Source organism: Phyllostomus hastatus, unplaced genomic scaffold (genome assembly GCF_019186645.2).
Source record: "Phyllostomus hastatus isolate PE091 unplaced genomic scaffold, TTU_PhHast_1.1 phas_contig_283, whole genome shotgun sequence".
In the NCBI taxonomy this organism is placed as follows: Eukaryota; Metazoa; Chordata; class Mammalia; order Chiroptera; family Phyllostomidae; genus Phyllostomus; species Phyllostomus hastatus.
Window position 1 is genome coordinate 1,765,712 of NW_025333833.1, and position 19,709 is coordinate 1,785,420.

Consider the following 19,709-nt stretch of genomic DNA (forward strand, 5'->3'; position numbering starts at 1 on the left):
TTGGGAAAGTAAAGTCCAACCTCCCCCCCCCACCCCGCACCTCCTTCCCTTTGTGAATTCCGTCACAGCCCGTGTCCCCAACCACCCTGACACCCTTGATGACCCAGTGCACACACAGGAGCCTGGCCGGGGACCTGAAGGACAAAGGCCTGGGCACTCCTGAGGCGCAGGACGGTCCACGCAGCCCCCTGGCTGAGCACCCGGGTCTGCGGCGGGCACGTCCAGCAACAGAAACTGGCCGCGTGGACGCCGTCCTTTCCTGCGCGTTTCTCCCTCTTCGGGGGCTGCGGTCTCCTCAGTGCTCTCTCCTGTCTCGCCCGCATGACACTCGAGACAGTGCTTCCAGGGTCGGAGCAGAAACGAACGGCGCCGGTGTGCATTTCCAGCTCTCTGCACCCCCTCACGAGCCCTCTCCATGCTCCTGCGGTGTGGAGGGGGCGGCCTCAGGCGGGGAGGGCGGTCCACAAACTCGGAGACCACCGGGGCCGCACTCAGCGGCTCCCTCTGTGATTAGCGTCCACTGGAAGCACAGTCCAAACCTATCAGGTGTGGTGACCAGTACTGTAGAGCCCCAGGGTGGCCATGTGTGTGCGCGGAAACCATCACAGGTGAGCAAAGGTACCCAGCTTCTTCGTGATCGTGAACAATGAATTGAACTGAACACACAGGGAGCTCACGGCAGAAAGGGAGAGAGAGATTTATTAGGTGACAGTACACTCCACAGAAGGCGGGAGCAGGCCAACTCCAGCAAAGATGGACCCTCAGGGGCTGGAGGGATTCTGTTCTCCTTTTTTTAAAAAAATATTTTATTTATTTATTTTTAGAGAGGGAAGGGAGGGGAGAGAGAGAGAAAGAGAGAGAGAAACATCAATGTACCATTGCTGGGGGTCATGGCCTGCAACCCAGGCATGTGCCCTGACTGGGAATCGAACCTACGACACTTTGGTTCTCAGCCCGCGCTCAATCCACTGAGCTACGCCAGCCGGGTGGGATTCTGTTCTTACAGGGCAGGTATTTCCCGGCTGGCTTTGGCGGGCCTTTATTGCACACGTACAAGTAGTTACATTACTTTTAAGCTACAGTGCATGTGGTCTCCCATGATTTTCCTTGATTGGCCAGGGGAAGGGGGTCGCACAAAGCTGATTTATTACAATGCTGTTATAATGAAGCAGGGGCCACATAGCATCTCCTGCACAGGTGTATTCGTGAGTCACCATGGTTCAGCGCTTTTCCAGAAAGTGGGATAACCGCTTCTAGAACAGGGTCTCCCGTCTTGTATCAGTGTCCTTCGTCTTAGCCCTCAGGCACCTCCAGAGTTTCCTCCCTCCCTCCTACCTCCTGCCTCAGACCACCCGCCTCTAACTGGGGTGTGGGGCCATGCCCCTGTGCAATTTCTGCCCCAACAAACGCATTTCGACAAATTGCCGTTCTTGATGCTTTTTCAGAAAGGCGGTCGTGACGTCTGTTGACATAATTCATAGATTATAAAACGACAAACCTTCTCCCAAATATCTCGCTGTTCACCTTAACTACCTGTGCTTTTATTACTGGTGTCGTTAAAACATTATGAGCAGAACTTAACACGGAGAGAGAGCTTTACAAGAGCCTCACAGGTGACAAGGCCCAGGTGTGTGTGTTTTCCGGCCACTCAGCTGACCGTGACGATGACCCTGGCAAGGATAAGGAAACTGGCACAGACTGAGCTGGGAGCTAGGGTGTGGCGCTTGGAGAGCAATCTCAGGGGCCATTCTGCAGGTGGGTCATCCTTAGTGCAGAGGAGGAAGCTAGCTCAGAAAGGCCACAGTGCTGCCCCCCAGGGGGAGGAGCCGGGATTGCCGCCCAGGTCTGTGCCCCCAGGAAGCAGACCCTCACTGTCTCACTGCGCCAGAGTCCAGACCTTGTCCTCAGTAGGGTCGCCATCGAAATTCACTCTTATTTGGGTGGTCACTTTTCAAAGAAAAAGGGGATTTGGCACCCCAGAAAGCTGGCCTTGGGGAGATTTACAAGGACACTAAGCTTCCCAGGAGGAGCTTGCTGGCAATATTCCCAAAGCAGTGGAGGGGCCACAGAGGGCGTTGCCGGCCATCTCTGCAGGATCAGGGTGAGAATTCAGAGTGGCAGAGGGCCAGGAGGAGGAGGAGTGTGCCAGCTGCCAGAGGAGGGGCACACCCTCGGGTGGGTGCTGCTGGAAGGGGGGGGCAGGGGGGCGGGGGCGGGGGACGCGTGACTGGGCAGGCGTGTGCTGAGTGGACATGCCACCTGCAGCCCAGAGTTCCTCCCCTGGGGGCGCGAAGTGCGGACCTGGGGGGCCAGGGTTGTCCAGAGACGCAGAGTCGATACTGTGTCCTGAGAGGGCGTGGGAGAGGTGGACGAGGGAGCTGCCTCGCATGGTGGTGGGGCTGGCAGGTCTGAGGCCCACAGAGCAGGCTGGCAGGCCGGCAGGCCAGCTGGGCAGGAACTCGGGCGGAAATTCCAGTAAGACCTGATGTTGCCATCTTGACGCCAGATTCTGCAGGGCTGCAAGCTGGAAACTTGGGTGGCATTTCTATGCTGCAGAATTGAGGAAAATCCCTTCTTATTTGGAAAATCTTAGTGCTTGCTGTTTTTTAAGAATTTTATTTATTTATTTTTAGAGAGGGGAAGAGAGGGATAGAGGGAGATGAACATCGATGTGTAGTTGCTTCCTGTGCGCCCCCTTCTGGAGACCTGGCCTGCAACCCAGGCACGTGCCCTGACTGGGAATCCAACCAGTGGCCCTTTGGTTGGAAGGCCGGGGCTCGGTCCACTGAGCCGCACCAGCCAGGGCTCAGTCTTTGCTTCTGAGGCCTTCAGCCTCTTGGACGAGGTTCCGGTCACGTGAGGGAGGGCCTCGCGCTTCACTCAGAATCTACTAATTGTAAATGGCTGTTCTTATAAAAGAAACATATATTTTTAATTTATTTTTAGAAAGGGGGAAGAGAGGGAGAAAGAGAGGGAGAAACATCCGTGTGTGGTTGCCTCCCATGCGTCCCCCTACTGGGGACCTGGCCCACAACCCAGGCGTGTGCCCTGACTGGGAATCGAACCGACAACCCCTTGGTTTGCAGGCCGGCGCTCAGTCCACTGAGCCACACCAGCCAGGGCTGACTCTAAATGTTTATCACACCTGAAATTCACACCTGAAATGTACCCGCACAGCAACACGCAGAGTGGTGCTGGGCCCGACGCGGCCGCACAGCCAAGCAGACACAGGAAACAAACCCCCATGGACGCCCCGGCCCGGACCGGCCTGTCTGGGACGAGGCGCCGACGGGAGGGGCGGGCAGCTTGGCGCAGAGGCAGACATTTTCGCCATTTTTATATCTTTAAATAACTGGCTTTTCTTTTTTTACCATGTGTCTATATTATCTTCTTCTTTAAATTATTTTTTAAATATTTTATTTTTAGAGAGAGGGGGAGGGAGGGAGAAAGAGAGGGAGAGAAACGATACACAAGAGATACATCAGTTGGTTGCCTCTCACGCAATGCCCACTGGGGACCTGGCCCTCAACCCAGGCATGGGCACTCACTGGGAATCGAACCGGTGACCTTTTGGTTCACAGCCCGAGCACTCAGTCCCTGAGCCACACCAGCCAGGGCTTTTTGAAATTTATTTTTAAGAAGGGAGACAAGCTGTTACAGACTGACGGTGCAAGTCTGAGAAGAAGAGAGGCCCCTTGGAGACCGGAGACGGAGCAGCCCCTGCTCAGGGCAGACCCAGCCCCCCCCCCACCCCCCCCCCCCCCCCCCCCCACAAGGTCAGGCGTCCCACGAAGGGGGCGGGGCCTCTGCTCCAGGCAGACCCAGTCCCCCCCCCACCCCCGGACAAGGTCAGGCATCCCACTAACGGGGGCACTCCGGGATTCCACCGAGGGCGCTGCGCAGTCTCAGCGAGGACAGGGGCCACAGAGGTCGGGGCGGAGAGACGGGAGCCAAGGAGGAGAGCCAGGGAAAGGGCTCGTTTACGCCCAGGAATCCTCTGTTTTCTGCAAATGTTTCCGCCGTATGACCCAAAACCAGACACCGGCAACTCAAATCGGTTCCAAAAAGTTGGGAGAATGTAAACAGACTTCGTCGTGATGGAAACTCCATGCTTCATGGTGGATGTTTCCCTAAATCGGATGTTTTTTACAAAGCAAAACGCATCAGCTCCAACATCCGGTTTCGGCCTCTCGCGCGTGGAGGGTGGCCTGCAGCACGAGGGGGGGGCGGAGCACGGGGCCTGCCTGGGTCTGTGTCACTGCTCTGTCCTCTGTCACTTCCCCCACACCCGAGTCAAAGCGATTAGTGTCAGCAAATTGCTTTTAGTGACTTACTCCGACGAGTTTCCCTAGCAGCCATTCTCCTTCCGCATTCGAGTTTCACTAATTTACGTGATGTCATCTGCGGGCTGTAATGAACAAGTAACGCCACAGTTCCTGGGGCAGCAGCCGGAGCGCAGAGCAGAGGCCACGAGCACCCGCCCCGGGGGGTTCCCAGGGGCGGCGGGGGGCGCTCTGCGGAGGGGACAGAGGACCCAGCCAAGGACTCGGGTAAGGGACTTCTGACCGGAGCATGAACCCCATTTTCCAGATGAGGCCGCGAGGGCTTAGCCAGCTAGCAGTCTTTCTGCCTGTTTTTTTTACCAAGTGACTCGCTCACCCGGCCGAGTGAGGACGGTCCTGGGAGGAGAGCAGGCGGGTAAGAGGGAGACACCCCGCGCAGACAAGGCAAAGGGAGTGGAGGGCAGAGAGAGGGTGGGGACGCAGAATCCGAGGACACTTCTGTGCACCTGGCCTGGAGCGGGCAGGTGTGGGGAGGGGAGGGGGAGCTGCAGAGCCGCAGAGCCGGACGGGGCCGGGCCCCGCCGTGCTGGACCGTCCACGTCTCCACAGAGGCTTCGGAAGCTCCACCGCGCTGGGACTGCGGTGTCAGACAGACCGGTGCCGCAGAGGAGGGGCGGTGGGCCGCGGGGGGCGGGGGGCGGGGGGGTGGGGGGGGCGGAAGGACGCTGTGTGGGGACGTGGGCGGGACAGAGGCGAGGACCCGAGCAAGGGAGCTGGAGACTGGAGACGTCTCCCTGCCGCTCCGCTCTCTGCCCAGCAGGTGTCCTCCTCCGTCCGGGAACAGCGTCCCTGCTGCTGGCTGAAAACAGAATGGTGTCTGCCCAAGTGTCCGCCCGTCCCAGGGCTTCTGAGTGGGTGGCACGTGTAAGAGCAGGGTGACAAGGGGCAGTCAGGGGCCCACGCCTGTGCAGGTTAAATACGCTTTCTGGCGAGCCGGGAAGCCCTTTCGGACGTGTGCGCTGTTTCCGTGACGATAAGGGCAAGGACAGCACGTGGCCCGAGAGCTGGAAGCAAAGTCACCCAGGTGGGTGTCAACGTGCATGCACCCACTCAGCGGCACCCAGTCCACCAAGAAACCGCTCCAGGGGCGGAGAAATGTCCGCAACATGCCTGTGAACCGCAGTGGGATGTATCTTACAGAATACCCAGCCCTGGCTGGGGTGGCTCAGTGGACTGAGCGCCAGCCTGTGAACCCAAGGGTTGCTGGTTCGATTCCCAGTCAGGGCACATGCCTAGGTCCCCAGTAGGGGGTGCATGAGAGGCAACCACACAATGATGTTTGTCTCCCCCTTTCTCCTTCCCTTCCCCTCTCGCTAAAAATAAATACATACATAAATAAATAAAAAGTATACCCATCCACCTCCCCCAAAACACCCCGAATATTTTCAGTAATCGTATTTCAGTATTAATGTTGGTATTGATTTTCTGAGACTTTGGAATGGTCATTCCGGGATTACGCCAGTAAGTAATTATGTGATACTTCACTCCTATCATTCCTTGGACTGAAAACCAGTATTTTCAGCACCGGATAAAAGAGACACCGGTCGAAGAGATTACGTAAAACCTCTGTAGGCCCGAACCTGAGTGGCGAGCAGAGCGTCGGCATCATCAGCTCTGGGTGCGTCTCCCTCCGGTCCCCGCGGCGGGCTGGGAGCTCGCCCGAGGGGCCGGCGCTCCGGGGAGCCTCCTCGGAGAGCCTGTGGCCCTCCCTCCGTCTGAAAAGCCGCCACCACAGGTGCAACTTGACTTAGGCGGCTCACCCGCCACCGGGCTGTCCTGGGTGGCTCCCCGTTCTGAAGAGACGTAGCGAGTTCCGATGTCCACAGACGGCTCTGTGGTGCCAGACTGTCTGTGTGCAGGGTGTCAGGGCACCGAGACCGCAGACGTGTGTGAGAGCCCCAGACGGCGGAGGGTAGAAGGGACGATGCCCGAGACACGAGACCGACCCAGAGCCAGTGAGTGTTCAAGCTGCACAGTGGGTACCTGGGTGCTGTTCACACTATACTTCTAGAAACTTTGATTTGTGAGGTTCTTTCCATTCTAAAACTTTACAAACTCGAAGAAAACATCGAACTAAAATAAATAATTGCAACTGAAGGAGAATTAACCCAGTTTGGTGATGGTCTGGTCCGCAGCCGTCCAAACGGAGAGCACGGGGCCCCTCACTGGTGCCGGAGGGCGGTGCGGGACACACAGAGGTGTCACGTCTGCTGACGCATCCGACGGCACGCCAGTGTGCAGCCGTGATCCTGGCTGGGGTGCACGGGGGCTCCGGGGGCTCGTTTCCAGCCCCTGGCCCACCGCAGAGGGCGGCCCCGGGGAGGGCCCACAGCCCGGCCAGGAGCCATGAGCACGGACACGCACACGCTGTCCAGGCTCACCTGGCTCAGGTCCGGGGACCTACGCAGTCCCCGTGGAGAAATTCAGGGGTGCCGCACTGGTGAGAGAGGCGCGGCCTCGGCGGGCTGCGAGCACACCCCAGCAGCCCGAGGCGGGCACCGACGATGCCCGAGCTGCCGGTCCCCCTTTACCTAGAAGAGGGTGTGCCGTCATTTACACAGCACAGCCGCCGGACCACGGGTTCCAAGGGAGCACGTGCTTCCTGGCTTGGGACGCCAGGGCAGTAACTCAGCGACGGTCTGGTTTGCTGCCGTCCAGATGAGCAGTCCTGACGTTTTTCAGGGCCAGTAACTGGAACAGCTCCCCGAGAGGCGGCGCAGGCCTGCCTGCCTGCCTGCCTGCCTCCCGGATCCTGCGTCCCAGCCTCGCTGCGGGTGCCCCCGTGAGTGCCCAGCAGGCCGCCTGGGGGGCGGGGGGCTGGCCAGGACCCCAGGACCCACCTGTCTCTGCCCCTGCGAGTCCCCACCCCCTCCAGTCCCTGCAGCAGGACGGCTGCACAGTTGGGGCGTAGGGGACGAACATGACAAAGCAGGACATTGAGCACACGTAACCCCTCTCCTCCTGGCCAGCGTTTACCTTTACGCTAAGATTACTGAACACCTGTATGAGCAAATGCGGCAAAACAACACAGATCTCTCCTTGCGGGCGAGCCAGCTACAACTTGGGCCTCTTTATTGATTGCAGGTCATACATTTGGCTTGAAAAACACACACGACAATCAGTTCCGATCGAGGGTCGCCAACGAAGGGGAAGCTACGCCCGTCTCCCCGCCGGCCGGGGGCTCAGGGAGACGCAGCCTGCAGGCTCCCCGCGGTCTCGGGGCCGGCCCCCGAGGGCGGCCGGGCGAGCCGACGGGCAGGTGCGCGCGGCAGCAGCGTCGCCAGGACGTCCCTGACCCACACGCCGACCGGAGGCCTGGCCCCGGCCCCAGCGCGCCGGCCGGCTGGTCTGCGGGTGCCTGCGGGTGCCGTTCACCCCGGGTCCCGCCCGCGACGCCGGGGCAGGACCGGGGAGAGGCCCAAGTGCGGCGGGCGGCGGCCTAGGGCTTGGCTACGAAGCGGCTGCTGGTCTCCCCGAGCACCTCTGCGGGGGTCAGGGAGCACAGCGCTCTTCCCGGCCTCAGGAGAACTTGCCGGAGGGGGGTGGCGGGCCCAGGAACCCGCCGGCCTGCTTGGTGGCCGCCCGCGAAGGGGCCAGGCCGAGGATCTTCTGGATGTTCTGCGAGGAAGGCGGGGCGAAGGCGGGGTCACCACAAGCTGCAGAGAGGCGCACCACTCGGCCCCCCCACCGGGGACGGGGGGGAGGCCCCCAGAGCAGCGCCCGGGAGGAGCCCCAGCGGGACGACCGCCGCCGTGTGGCTTCCTAAGGGCCCACGACGCAGCGGAGGCCACGGACGGACGCCCTCTTACCTGGCGGCGCTCCCGTCCGCGAACCAAGGAGCTGCCTGTCCCCGTGGAGACCCATAAAGGGCGGCCCCCTCTCATTCAGCACAGAACACCTCCAGCGCCCTCACGAGCGGCGTCTGGACGGAGGGCCCTTCCCTGAGAGGGGGCCTCCTGCGTGGATTCGGTCATCACCGCGCCTCGCAGGCCGGAACCTAAACGCCCCGTTTCAGTTTCTCCAAAGCAGCGAGGGCCCTCGGACCCCGGCAGAGCCACCTGCACCCGACTCCTCCTCCAGGTGAGCCGGCCCCCAGCCTCCCAGCTGCCCCACCTAGACCGGACGCCACGGTTCTTTCAGAGACTGGCCTTTACTGAAGCCGGCTCTCAGAAACACTGCTGGCTCGCACTCTGGCTGCATCGGCTGACGAGGCATTAAGCACATCAACCCGACAGCAAGTAAAACCGGCCGGAGCAGTGCGAGGATAAAGCCAGCCTCAAAGACAGGGGCGCAGCCCTGGGGGCAGACAGGTACAGGCGGCCGGCCGCCGGACGAGTGCGGGCCGTGTGAGCTACATCTGGGCCTCTAGCCTCCACCCGTCCTTACGGGTCAGTGACCCCGACCCACAGTCTGGACACTGGGCCCCAGAACAGGCGAGGGGGAGACCCCCAGGGCCACGGCGCACGCCCGCCGTCCCAGGAGGAAGGGCTGACTCGGGCCCCGTGAGCAGGGTGGACGCGCCGTCCCTCGCTGCCCACCCACAGGGCGTGGTCCGAGGAGCTAGGCCTCAGGCGCCGGCATCCTCTCTGGCCTTCGGGGAGGACACCCGCACAGACCCGGGTGGGGCCTCGGGAGCCGACAGCCGACCGCACCCGGAGGCTGGGTGACGCCCCACGGCGTACGCGCGGTCTCCCGTCCCCTGAAACGCCGGGGCCCGGCCCTCACCTGCCGGATGGACATGGTGCAGAGGATGTACAGGAAGATGAAGGAGCAGTCGGTGCTGTCGTCCCCCAGCAGGTTGCGGTGCGACAGGCCCTGGATGTAGGACAGCGGGGTGAACGGCAGCTTGGCCACCACTCGGCCGTCAAATCTGGAAGGAGAGAGCAGAGGCCGCGGTTTTCACACGGCCAGGAAGGCCGCGGCGCGCCCCGGGTGGCCCGGGAATGCACACGGATCGCGTCCGTGTGAGTGCGTGCGGTTCGTGCAGAGCGCGGGCAGGAGAAGGCGGGGCGGACCGCCAACCCTGGGGTCCGGACGACGGGCGCACCGGACCCGTCCCTCCCGGACCCGGGGACGGCACGGCGGCAGAGCCGCAGCCGCCGGCAGGCGGTAACTCACATGGAGTTGAACATGCCCATCAGGGCCGTGAAGCAGAAGCCGATGGCGAACATGGACTTCATGCGGACCTGCGGGGAGACCACACCCACGGTCACTCCTCGAGGGGCAGCCGCCGCCCCCGGGCGCACGCCGCCCGAGTTCTGCTCTCACGCCACAGCTCTACAGGCGCTCCTCAGCCGAAAGCCGCCTGCGGGCCGAGCGCCCTCGCCTGCCCGCCCTCTTCTCCTGGCTGTCCGCGGGGGACCCGCCCCGGGCGGCCCTGAGGCCCGATCCCGCCGGGGAGTCCTAAGCACAAGCGGGACCGAGACTCGGAAAAGGGAGGAGCCAGCGCCGTGCCCCAGGCCTCGAGCCGCTCCTTCCTGCCGGAACGAAGAGCAGGGGGCCTGAGGGTGAGGCGGAGGGAGGGCCCAACAGCCTGAGGCTCCGGCCGGCTGCCTGCACGCCGGACGGTGTCCCTGAGCTGCGCCCCCCCCCCCCCCGGCCGGGGTCACCACCTCCTGACCTCGGGAGCAAGTGGGGAAACCTTCATCCGCGTGGGCCATTGTTAGGAAGTGCCGCTGCTTGCAGCTAACTTCCTCCTCACCCGCCACGCCACAGGGGCACAGCCAACGGGAGGCCGGGAAGGGGCACGATCAGCAGCTGTGGCAGCTGCATCTTTACCCCCCTTTCGGTACACCCCAAATTTGCTACGGTGAACGTGAAATAATTGTGCCAAGAGAAAAATAAGTTATTTTTTAAAAATGTGCCTCTAAATTATCATCTTCTTAGTAAGAAGTCAAGATAAAGATATCCACCGAAGGTCTCTCAGTGACTAAGGACCAACTGTGGCAGAGCGCAGACGCCCCAGGCGAGGTGCCCGGGACTCAGAAGGAAGAGCGGTCCGGCCCTGGCATCGGCCCACCTCCGCCTCAGCAGGAGACGCTCGGATAAGCCGCTGCTGGCGGACTGCGAGCAGGTGGTCTCGAACCCCGGGCTGCACACGGCACGGCACGCTCCGAGGGCAAAGGGCACACGGAAGGCCCTCTGTAACCCCCCCACACACACACACGGGGGTGGCTGGGTCCCCCAGACCGAAGAGGCAGCGTTAGGAGAAGGAAGAAGCAGACCCTCCACCTGGGGCCAGTCCGGAACCCTGGGGACGGAACGAAGGATGGCCGCTGGGCAGAGCTGTCCCGCCCCGAGGCCCCTGTCCGCCTCCACCGCCGGGACGCCGCCACTCCGCACGCCTGCCTGCAGGGGCTCCACCCTTCTAACCGGGGAGCGTGGTGTCTCGGTGCAAACCGGGGTCTTCCGCTAAAGCACTGCGCGGGGCTCACCAGGAAGGTAGGTGTGCTCAGGACTCTTACCATGGACAGGTCCCGGTTGTTATTCTTCAGTTTCTCCTCCTGCCTCTCTGGAAGGAACACAGAGGCGGTCAGGGCGCGGGGCGCGGAGCACGGCAGACGCGAAGCCGAAGCCGCCGCCGGGGCTGCGAGAGCGCTTCCGCTCCTCTCGCGCCCGGTTTATCAGACCAGCTGGTCACCGGGCACAGGGCACGCTCGGCACCAACAGGAAACTCCCCGGCAGCAGAGCCCCAAACTAGTCCAATTTAAGTAAGTGGAAATCTTCCAAGGTGATTTTTCTAACCCTCCCCGGAGGACACGTGCACTGATTTCAGAGAGAGGAACAGAGACAACAGGAGAGAGACGCTGCGCTCAGTTGCCTCCTGCACGTGCCCCGAAGGGGGGTCGAACCCGCAGCCTTGGCACGGGATGATGCCCCAACGGGCTGAGCCGCCCGGCCAGGGCTCAGGCTTGAGCTCTGAAAACGGCCCCGGGAGCCCTCTGTGCTCTGCGCAGGAAGCAGCACCCTGCGTCAAACCCAGAATGTGCGGGGAGCCCATGGCAGACCACGCCGGGCCGGAGTTGGTCACCTCGGGCCTCACGGCGCCAACGCCCAGGCGGGAGCGCAGGATCGACTTTACATACACGGCCCACAGAGAGCAGCGCGGCCTGGGCCGCAGACTCCTGGCGGTCGGGCGCCTCCCAGGCACGCAGCCTGCAGACCTCTGGAGGGACAGGGCGTCTGTCCCTCCCGCAGCCCCTAACGAGTGTCCCGTCTGGGGAGCCCCGGTGAGCTTCTGACGCTCGGCTCCTCGTAAGGACGGTTTCACGCCTCTCCTCGGTGACAGGCAATTCGAGGCCGCGTCCCGCGTGGAGGCCGCGGGGTCCGGCGCCCTGGCACCACTTTAGGACCCGCCTCCGTCTCCTCGCCGCTCCGGCCTGCCTGGCAGGGCTCCAGTCTCCCACCTGCGCGGTCCGCCTCCGCTCTCCGACCCGGCGCGGGCGCCTCCGCTCTGCCCTGCAGACACGGCACACCCGCCCTCGGACCTTCCTGCCCGCACCCCTTCCCTCAGCGTCCGCGACCCTGCTTCCCGGCCGCCCTCGCTGCGGTGCCCTCTCCGAGCTCCACGTCCACCTTTGCCGACCGGGCCCTCCGGACCCTCGGGCCTCAGCCTTGGCGTCGCTCGCCCCGTGCGGTCTCCCCGTGGGTCCTGTTCACCCCGTGGACTCAGCTACTGCATTTCAGCCTAGGGCTCCAGCACGTCCGTCCTCGCAGCCTTCCTGCCTCTGCCAGCTCCACAGCCAGCACCGCCCGCACGCCCAGCATCTGCCCCCACGTCACACAGGCGCACAGAGCCCAGCGTGCTGGGACCCGAGACCGCCCTCTCCCCTCCTGCCCACCCTCTCCCCTCCTGCCCGCCCCGACGTTCTGCCCCTCCGGCCCGAGCCCTGGGCTTCCCCCACTGCCCGCCCTCCCTCCCACCCGCATCTCCCAGCGTCTCTCCAGGGTGACCGGCCCCACACAGCAGACACACAGCAGCATGTGGCCATGGAACTAAGCACGCAGGCCCCTTGGAGGACCCCTGGCCCCCCACACTGAACTGAAAAGCTTTCACCTGGAGAAGCCGCCGCACCATGCGGCCCAGCTGAGCTCTCTCCTGGGACAGAACACGGTGTCCGAACCAAACACACTGTCCCCCCGATCCCGAGTGGGGAAGCATCCTGCACCCAGACCACGTCCAGTCACTCATAAGCTGTCTTTCGGGAGAGAACTACACTCGGTGATTAAATTGTAAAACACACCGCGAAGCCAATATCCCTTCGCCAGTCTTCAGACGAGACGAGACTCACTCGGCAGAAAACCTCCTGCCCTTGTGGGTTTCCACCCCCACGCCCCCCGCCCCGTGAGCCCCGGGAAGGAAGCCGGGCAGCGACGGACGCAGGAGACGCAGGCTCCACCGGAAACGACCACCCCAGACGGGAGACACAGAATGTCTCCCGGACAAGGCCAGGACCCCTCAGCCAAGTGCAAAGGCCGCAGCTGCCAACGTCGCTCCCCGAGGCTGACCTTTCATAGCCGAGAGCACAAGGACCAGCTGCGCGAGCCTGCCCGCCAAACGGCCGGGAGACGCGGGACAGGCCGCGTGAGCCAGCACTCAGAGGGCCACGGGCTCCTTCCCACGCGTGACCACTGTCCGCACCGTCGTCACGGCGTCGGCCGCTCAGACCCCCCTCCTTCCAGGGACACCCGTGTGGCGCGCGCACCAGTAACTCGGCTTACCGATCTTCTTCTTCTGCTGCCGGCCGGCCGACTCCGTGATGGTCTCCTTCTTCTTCTCCACTGCACACACAGAGGGACGCAGTGACAGTTAGCGTGCGTTCAAGCTAAAGAAACAGAGCCTGAGCCCGTGGCAGAGGCTCCAGTCCCACGCCGACTCTGGTTATGGTCGCGACGGAGCCGGCTGCTCCGACCCCGCGCTCTGGGCCCCGCACACTGGCCGCGGGGTAGGCGCCCGCACTCCGGGGCCCGTAAAGGACCGCAGGAGAACGAGGGCGTGGTCAGGACCAGGGCTGCAGACCACCGGCGAGGGGGCTGCCGCCGGGAACCCGGGTGCCCACGAGACCGCAGAGAAACCCTGCCGCGCCAACGCCTGCTCACCGGAGCCTCCCCCCGTTACAGGCGGTGGGGACGGTGGGGCTGACAAACGTAAAACGTGTGCCCTGGACACACTTTGCCCCGACCTGGCATGGCCGCACTCTGAGCTCCGGAGACCTCTCGGTTTACACATTACTCAGAAAGCTTCGTCCTGCTTTACTGCAAACAGAAACACTTCACACTTCGTAATAATTTGTACTTCACAAATGCTCTCATGCAATTTTGTCACAGCAGCAAATTATCCATACTTTAACCTCTCTGGTTACTGAAGTAACACGGAGAAGCTTCACGGTGCTACAAGGTAACACCACGAAAGGCGACTTCAGGGTCTTCAGAGCACACCCGAAGTCGCCGATACTCAGAGACCGCCTGAATCGGCCCACCCGGTACCTTTTATCATTCTTAAGATTTCACTTATTTACTACTAGAGAGAGGGGAAAGGGGGAGAGAAACATCATTGTGTAAGAGACACACTGATTGCTTGCATCTTACATGTCTCCAAGTGGGGATGTGGCCCGCTGCCAGGCACGTGCCCTGACCAGGACTGGAACCAGCGACCTTTCAGTTCACAGGCCAGCGCTCAATCCACTGGGCCACACCAGCCAGAGCAACCCACTCAGTACCTTTAAGAATGCATCTTTGCCCTCCCTTCCCCTCTCTCTAAAACAAAAGGAAAAAAAATGAATAAAATCTTCAAATAAAAAAGAAAACATCTTTTGTCAAAGGCCCAGCACAGTAGGACAGCTTTTTGGGTAACATCGGTATGCTCCAAATGACACCAAATATCATATCAGTACACGAATCTGGTCCTGATTCAAATCTACTTACAGCCTTGCGTTTCTCAGAAGCCCCACAAGCGCTTCTCGCCCAGGTCCACACCGCTCTCCGAACACAGGGCATCATCAGAGAGCACACATCTGCGGCGAGGACAGATCACCACTCTCAGAACACAGGGCGTCATCAGAGAGCACACATCTGCCGCGAGGACATCTGTCCCACGAGGGCCGCGCCCTATCGCCTCCCATGCAGCGTCTCGGGTGCTGCATGCACTAGCTGTCCCCTCGACATGGGGCATCTAGAAGACGGGACCACTGCCCGTTGTTCCGTGGCGCGCGTCCTCGGTGAGCCCCACACGGCAAGCCACCGCAGGCGAGCAGATGACAGGCGGGAAGACCACGCCCACGTCCTGAGTTTTGACAGCGCCCCTGAAGGACAGGGTCATTGCCATCATCACCAGCCTACCTCACACTCACCTTCCAAGTGAGCACGCTGAGGAATTTCACTAAAAACCCTAACTATGGAAGCTTTGCCCGGCAACCACATCAGTTTGAACCATTTCTACAAGGCAGACAATTCGAGACAAAGCAATTTAGAAAGCCTGACTTGCCCTCTAGTTCTTCCTCTGCTGCGACACTGACGTGTCCTTGAACCTTGCTAACCCCCACCTCCTTCTCCACAAAGGAGGGTCACGTCCACACAACTGACCACACACGGTTGCTAGGAGGGTCCAAGGAGACACTGCAAGAAGGAAAACACACCAAACTCGTATGAAAACAGACAGAAGAGTCCCAGTACGCAGGAAGTCATAGGAATTTTAAGATGCAAAAGTTAGATCTAATCTTTACGAGACAGAAAAGAACTCGGACAGCCAAACAGAGCCCCTGAGAACCGTCCTCACTGAACCCCCAGCAGCGCCCCCCATGGTGTCCCCTGGAAACTCCTGCTTCACTCCAAAGGCAACAAACAAGACTTGTTCTAACCTCTCCGTCCAACATGCCTTCAACCAGCCAGAACGTGACTTGTCCCCGAGGACACCACTCACCTTGATACCAATCGTAACAACCTGTTATTTCCGAAACACACCTCGGTCCTTAATACGCCCCTCTTCCTGCCCATTTGCCACGACCTCTGTCTGGACGTCCTTCCCCAGGCAAATTCTAAGCACCCACGAGGCTGCCTGTGTCAACAGGGCTTCCACCGCCCCTAACTCACACGGAGACACTCTGCGTAAAAGTCTGCTCCTAACTAGACTCCAGGTCGGCATCGTCTCCGCATCCCTCTCCGGTGTCCCTATCAGCGGGTGCTCCTCCAACACCCCCCGCAAGTCGGTGCTGCATGCACCTGACCCACTGGAACTACTTCCTTCTTTTGTTTTCTTTTTCATCGAAACCAATTCTTCTTTTGTTTTCTACTGAAACTACGTCAGAAAGGAAGTTGCCGTACTCACGTTTTTTACTCTGTTTTTCCACCTCCGCCTTCAGTCTCTTGTACTTGTCCGTCCTGTACACCAGGACCCAGGTGATACCTGCAACGGGAAGAGCGACGTGCTATATGGAGACATGTTTGCACAGGCCCCAACAACTGACGATTCAACCGAAGCGCCTGGAGCGGGGTGTGGAAGTGTCTCCGCGCACACGCCCGTGACCAGAGACACCCGGCCGTCGCGCGCACTCCACCTCCCCCGCCCTTGCGCACGAGCCGCCCCGAGGTTCCCCGGGGTAGAGCAGGTGGAGCCCCCAAGCAGGCAAGGCTGGCGACCTGTCCCGCGGCCGCGCGAGGAACCCCGGGCCTGGGACCCTCCCCTCGGGGCCAGCTCCCACGTCAGGGAAGCAGCCGCCCTCACCCTCGGCGAGAAGAGCCGTGCACACGGAGATAAAAACGATGAGCAGCGTGTCCGCGAACATGGTGCTCATCTCGCACTTCCGGCTCTGCACTCCCACCCGCCGCGGGGGAAGCGCTCCACGGCCACGAAGAATGCAGCGAGAGACGGTTTCCCTGGACTTCGGGACCACCGAGTAACACCGCGACTCTGACAGTCTGGGCGTCGCACTTCCGCTTCCGGGGCACAGCTTCCGGAAGCTCCGCCCGCCGAGGGGCGTGGCCGCGCGAACCTCGCGGAGACCGAGCCGAGTTCAGGCGGGTCTCGCGAGAGGTGGAGTGGGAGCGAGGGGCCAGGTCCCGATTGCCAGCCCGATTGCGGGCGCGCCTTCCGGGGGCCAGGGTCCACGCGTCTGGACTTGCGGCGTCATCTCTAAGGCCGGTTAGGTAGTGGAGCCAACGTTTGCTGCGAAGTGGAGAGACCGGCTTCCGCCAACGTGTGCGGCACGTACTGCGCGCCTGCTGGGCCCGCGGAGGTCGTGCGCCGCCGGCGCCCGCGGACTGCGGCCTAGCGAAGGGGGGCGCTGTGCGGGCACAGAGTGGTTAGGGACCTAGAGGTGTGCGCCGGCGGCCGCGGAGGCCCAGTGGACGGGGTGGTCGGAGACGGCGAGCAGGAGCAGTGGCCGCAGCGACTCGGAGGAGCAGAGCTTCTGGGGGAGTCGGGAACACGCACGGAGCAGGGAGCGGGGTGTCCGAGACGCGACCGCGAACCCTGGTGTCTGCGGGGGTAACAGATCAATCCATGCTCTCCGCAGGCTGGGCGTGGGTCAGTGGTGGGAGATGCTAGGATGAAGGAGGGGGCACTGACATGCAACCAGTCCCCCTGCAAGAGCGAGCGCCCCGTTTCCAACATCGCCCCGTTTTCCAGGAAAACCCAGAAGTCCTGATGTTATGGGAAAGTTCAATTTTGAGTGTTGGTAGTTCATTAAAATTAAAAACTGTATAAAGAAAATGTCTCAGCAGCCTGGTTTCCGCCAGATTGTGTGTGTGTGTGTGTAAGTGTAAACCTGGAAGCTCGCTGAACTGATGTCTCCCCACAACATGCATTTGCTGTCTTTGGCTCTTTTCTTTGAAAACTCAAATACACTTTATTTATACTGCTCCGGTAACACTGCTTTTGTCCTTCTGTAGTTATGTGTGCATTTCTCATCTCTTTCGAGTTGGAGGCAGAGACCCTGCTCCTTTTAGCAGACCCTGAGCTCCTGCCTCGTTAGGAGCAGGGGTGGGCACCTAGGGGCAGAGAGGGTGAGACCCCATCTAGAGGACGGGACCGCACCTCTTGTAGCGCTTCCCTGGTGGGAGTGTCAGTCGCCACAGCCCCCTTGAAACTCCATTCCCCTGTGAAGGTGAGCTTCCGCAGTCCCTGTGGCCGGCCACTCTGCTCCAAGTGCACGCCCACAAGACACTCCCCAGCACCCCCCAGGGCGCAGGAACCAGACTGTTCACGGGGGCCAGCGCGCTCATACCCAGATCCGAAAACGGCCCAAATGCCCATCTACAGCTCGAGTAACAGTAACAGATAAGCCAACCACGATGTGTTCATACAGCACTCCAAGCAGGTTTGCCACAGTTCCCGCCACAGTGCGGAGTAGTCCCAGCAGTACAGGGTGAGGCAAAAGGACATTTACGGTTTGAGGATGCAGAACAGTGCGCTCTTGTATTATTATCTATTCATTGTTGTGCTATTTTCCATACGCACAACTGCAAGCCTACTTTCACTCCGCCCTGTATAATAGGACGTGGAAGGAGTAAGTCCTTAAAGATGATACACAGCACGCAACAGGGCTTTCGTAAGTTTATAACTTTATGAAAGTGCCCGCCCCCGCCTGGTGAGGACGTGAAGGGGAGAAGCCAGAGAAGGGTGGTGTCGCAGGCAGTGCCTTGAGTGGGGAGAGCTGGACGACGGGGCGGAGGACCAGAGGGGAGGGTGGAGGTGGAGTCGTGCCCCAGTTTCTGTGTTGGTGTTAAGGCCATGGGTGCTTGTTGGGGCACATTAGTGAAAGGATAGATGGATGTTGGGGTCCTTCAACACACCCACAAAGAATGTCTCATGACCCAAGGATGGTAATGAATCAAATTCTCTGCACCTGAGCGCCACCCCCCAAATTGTGTTCCTTTTCAGTCCGACTTTGTGTCTGTCTGATGTAAACGAAGAGAAAGAAGGGAGGAGTAATGTTTTAAATTACATGCCATCAAGCAAAAATGATGCCTTAAAAAAAAAAAAGTGTCACCTATGGCTGGTCTGATGGTAGTGGATTATCAGAACTCAACTAAAGTTAGTGTCACTAAAAAGGTGTCCCATCTCTCGTGTGGCCTCAGGTACCCTCTTATTGATCGCCACCATGCCTGGCCACTCGGGCATCCCAATTTCAGGAGCTCGGTGATAGTGGGAAGTTGCCAAAGTATCTTGAGCTTGGATGGTAAGCATGCAAAATAAGCAGCGTTCCCAGTTTTTAACCAGCCTGGCAGCTATGAATTCATCGGATTCATCGAGGGCGGATTCATCGAGGGCGGATTCATCGAGGGAGACCACAGTCGGGAGCCCCACTGTCGGGCTGCCTTCGGGCCGTGTCCGAGTGAGGGGGCCCTGAGCGGAACATGTCGGGTCAGCGGGGTTTGAGGGGGAGGAGCAAAACCCCAGAGAATTCAGAAGAACGCAATAGTAATTCTTAGAACTAAATAAGATGGGATGAAGAAGAAAGATAGTTTAATAAATCTAAGGTTGGACCAAAGACATTTCTAAGTCTTACAGGCCCTGAAGCTTTTGCAATCCTTGGGACTGTCTTGAAGAGAAAAGAATATGGGCTTACAGGTCAAAATGAAGTACCAAGGTGAGTTCCTGATTAGAAGGGCCCCGTGCAAATGAGGGTCTCGTGGGAGCTTCCTTGGTTTCAGGGTAAATCTGGCTGCATTTCAACTGGATGGGGACCACCCTGACGCGGCTGGGGAAGCTTTTAAGAGAGGGAAATATAAGAGCTTCAGTTCAACATTACAACTTCTGTCATATTAGAAGGGGCCTTTGAGCCCTGGCTGGTGTGGCTCAGTGGACTGAACACCAGCCTGAGAACCAAAGGGTTGCTGGTTCGTTTCCCAGTCAGGGCACTCGCCTGGGTTGCAGGCCAGGTCCCCAGTTGGGGCACGTGAGAGGTAACCGCACATTGATGTTTCTCTCCCTCCCCCCCCCAGAAATACTTAAAATCTTTTAAAAAATTCTTTTAAAAATAAGGAGTCTTTGAAAATATTTAAATACATAAACAGATTTGCTTTATTTTTGTCATGCATGAGGCTGGGCCATCTTAAATAGAAGCTAAAATCCAAGGTGACATTTCCCATTCCAAATACACGCTGTCATGCTTACTCAGTATTCCCGTGATACACTGTTGGCCCCTGGTCCACTGTTATTCACTGATAGACTCCTACCCTTCATCGTAGTGATGCACTAGGCTGCCAAAGGAACATTGATTTTCATTCACAGAGAAACACAAATAGCAGAAGCAGTGCTACTGAACCTCCATCAGCTCATCGCGCCAACTCCAGGCCTTTCTGGAAGCTCAGTCTCTGCCCCCAGCCCCGGGCCCCTGAGCAGATACTCGGATATATCCGTGGAAGGGA

The 19,709-nt window shown here is 60.1% G+C and overlaps 1 protein-coding gene across 1 annotated transcript; it reads right to left on the reverse strand.

The window, feature by feature from the left end:
• Window positions 1-7,377: 7,377 nt before the first annotated feature.
• TMCO1 (transmembrane and coiled-coil domains 1) lies at window positions 7,378-16,280 on the reverse strand. The gene is made up of 7 exons (XM_045838541.1): window positions 16,063-16,280; window positions 15,667-15,744; window positions 13,065-13,124; window positions 10,808-10,854; window positions 9,462-9,529; window positions 9,069-9,213; window positions 7,378-7,961 (listed from the first exon to the last, which is right to left on the reverse strand). Exons 1-7 carry the CDS (start codon window positions 16,130-16,132, stop codon window positions 7,863-7,865), a joined length of 567 nt encoding a protein of 188 aa, XP_045694497.1. The 5' UTR covers window positions 16,133-16,280; the 3' UTR covers window positions 7,378-7,862.
• Between the last annotated feature and the right edge of the window lie 3,429 nt (window positions 16,281-19,709).

Coding starts and splice junctions, on each gene's coding strand:
- TMCO1 (XM_045838541.1), bottom strand. CDS start 16,132: ATGAGCACCATGTTCGCGGACACGCTGCTCATCGTTTTTATCTCCGTG. Junction 13,125..15,666: donor GGAAAAACAGAGTAAAAAAC/GTGAGTACGGCA, acceptor CTGTGTGTGCAG/TGGAGAAGAAGAAGGAGACC. Junction 9,214..9,461: donor ATGGGCATGTTCAACTCCAT/GTGAGTTACCGC, acceptor CTCTCCTTCCAG/ATTTGACGGCCGAGTGGTGG.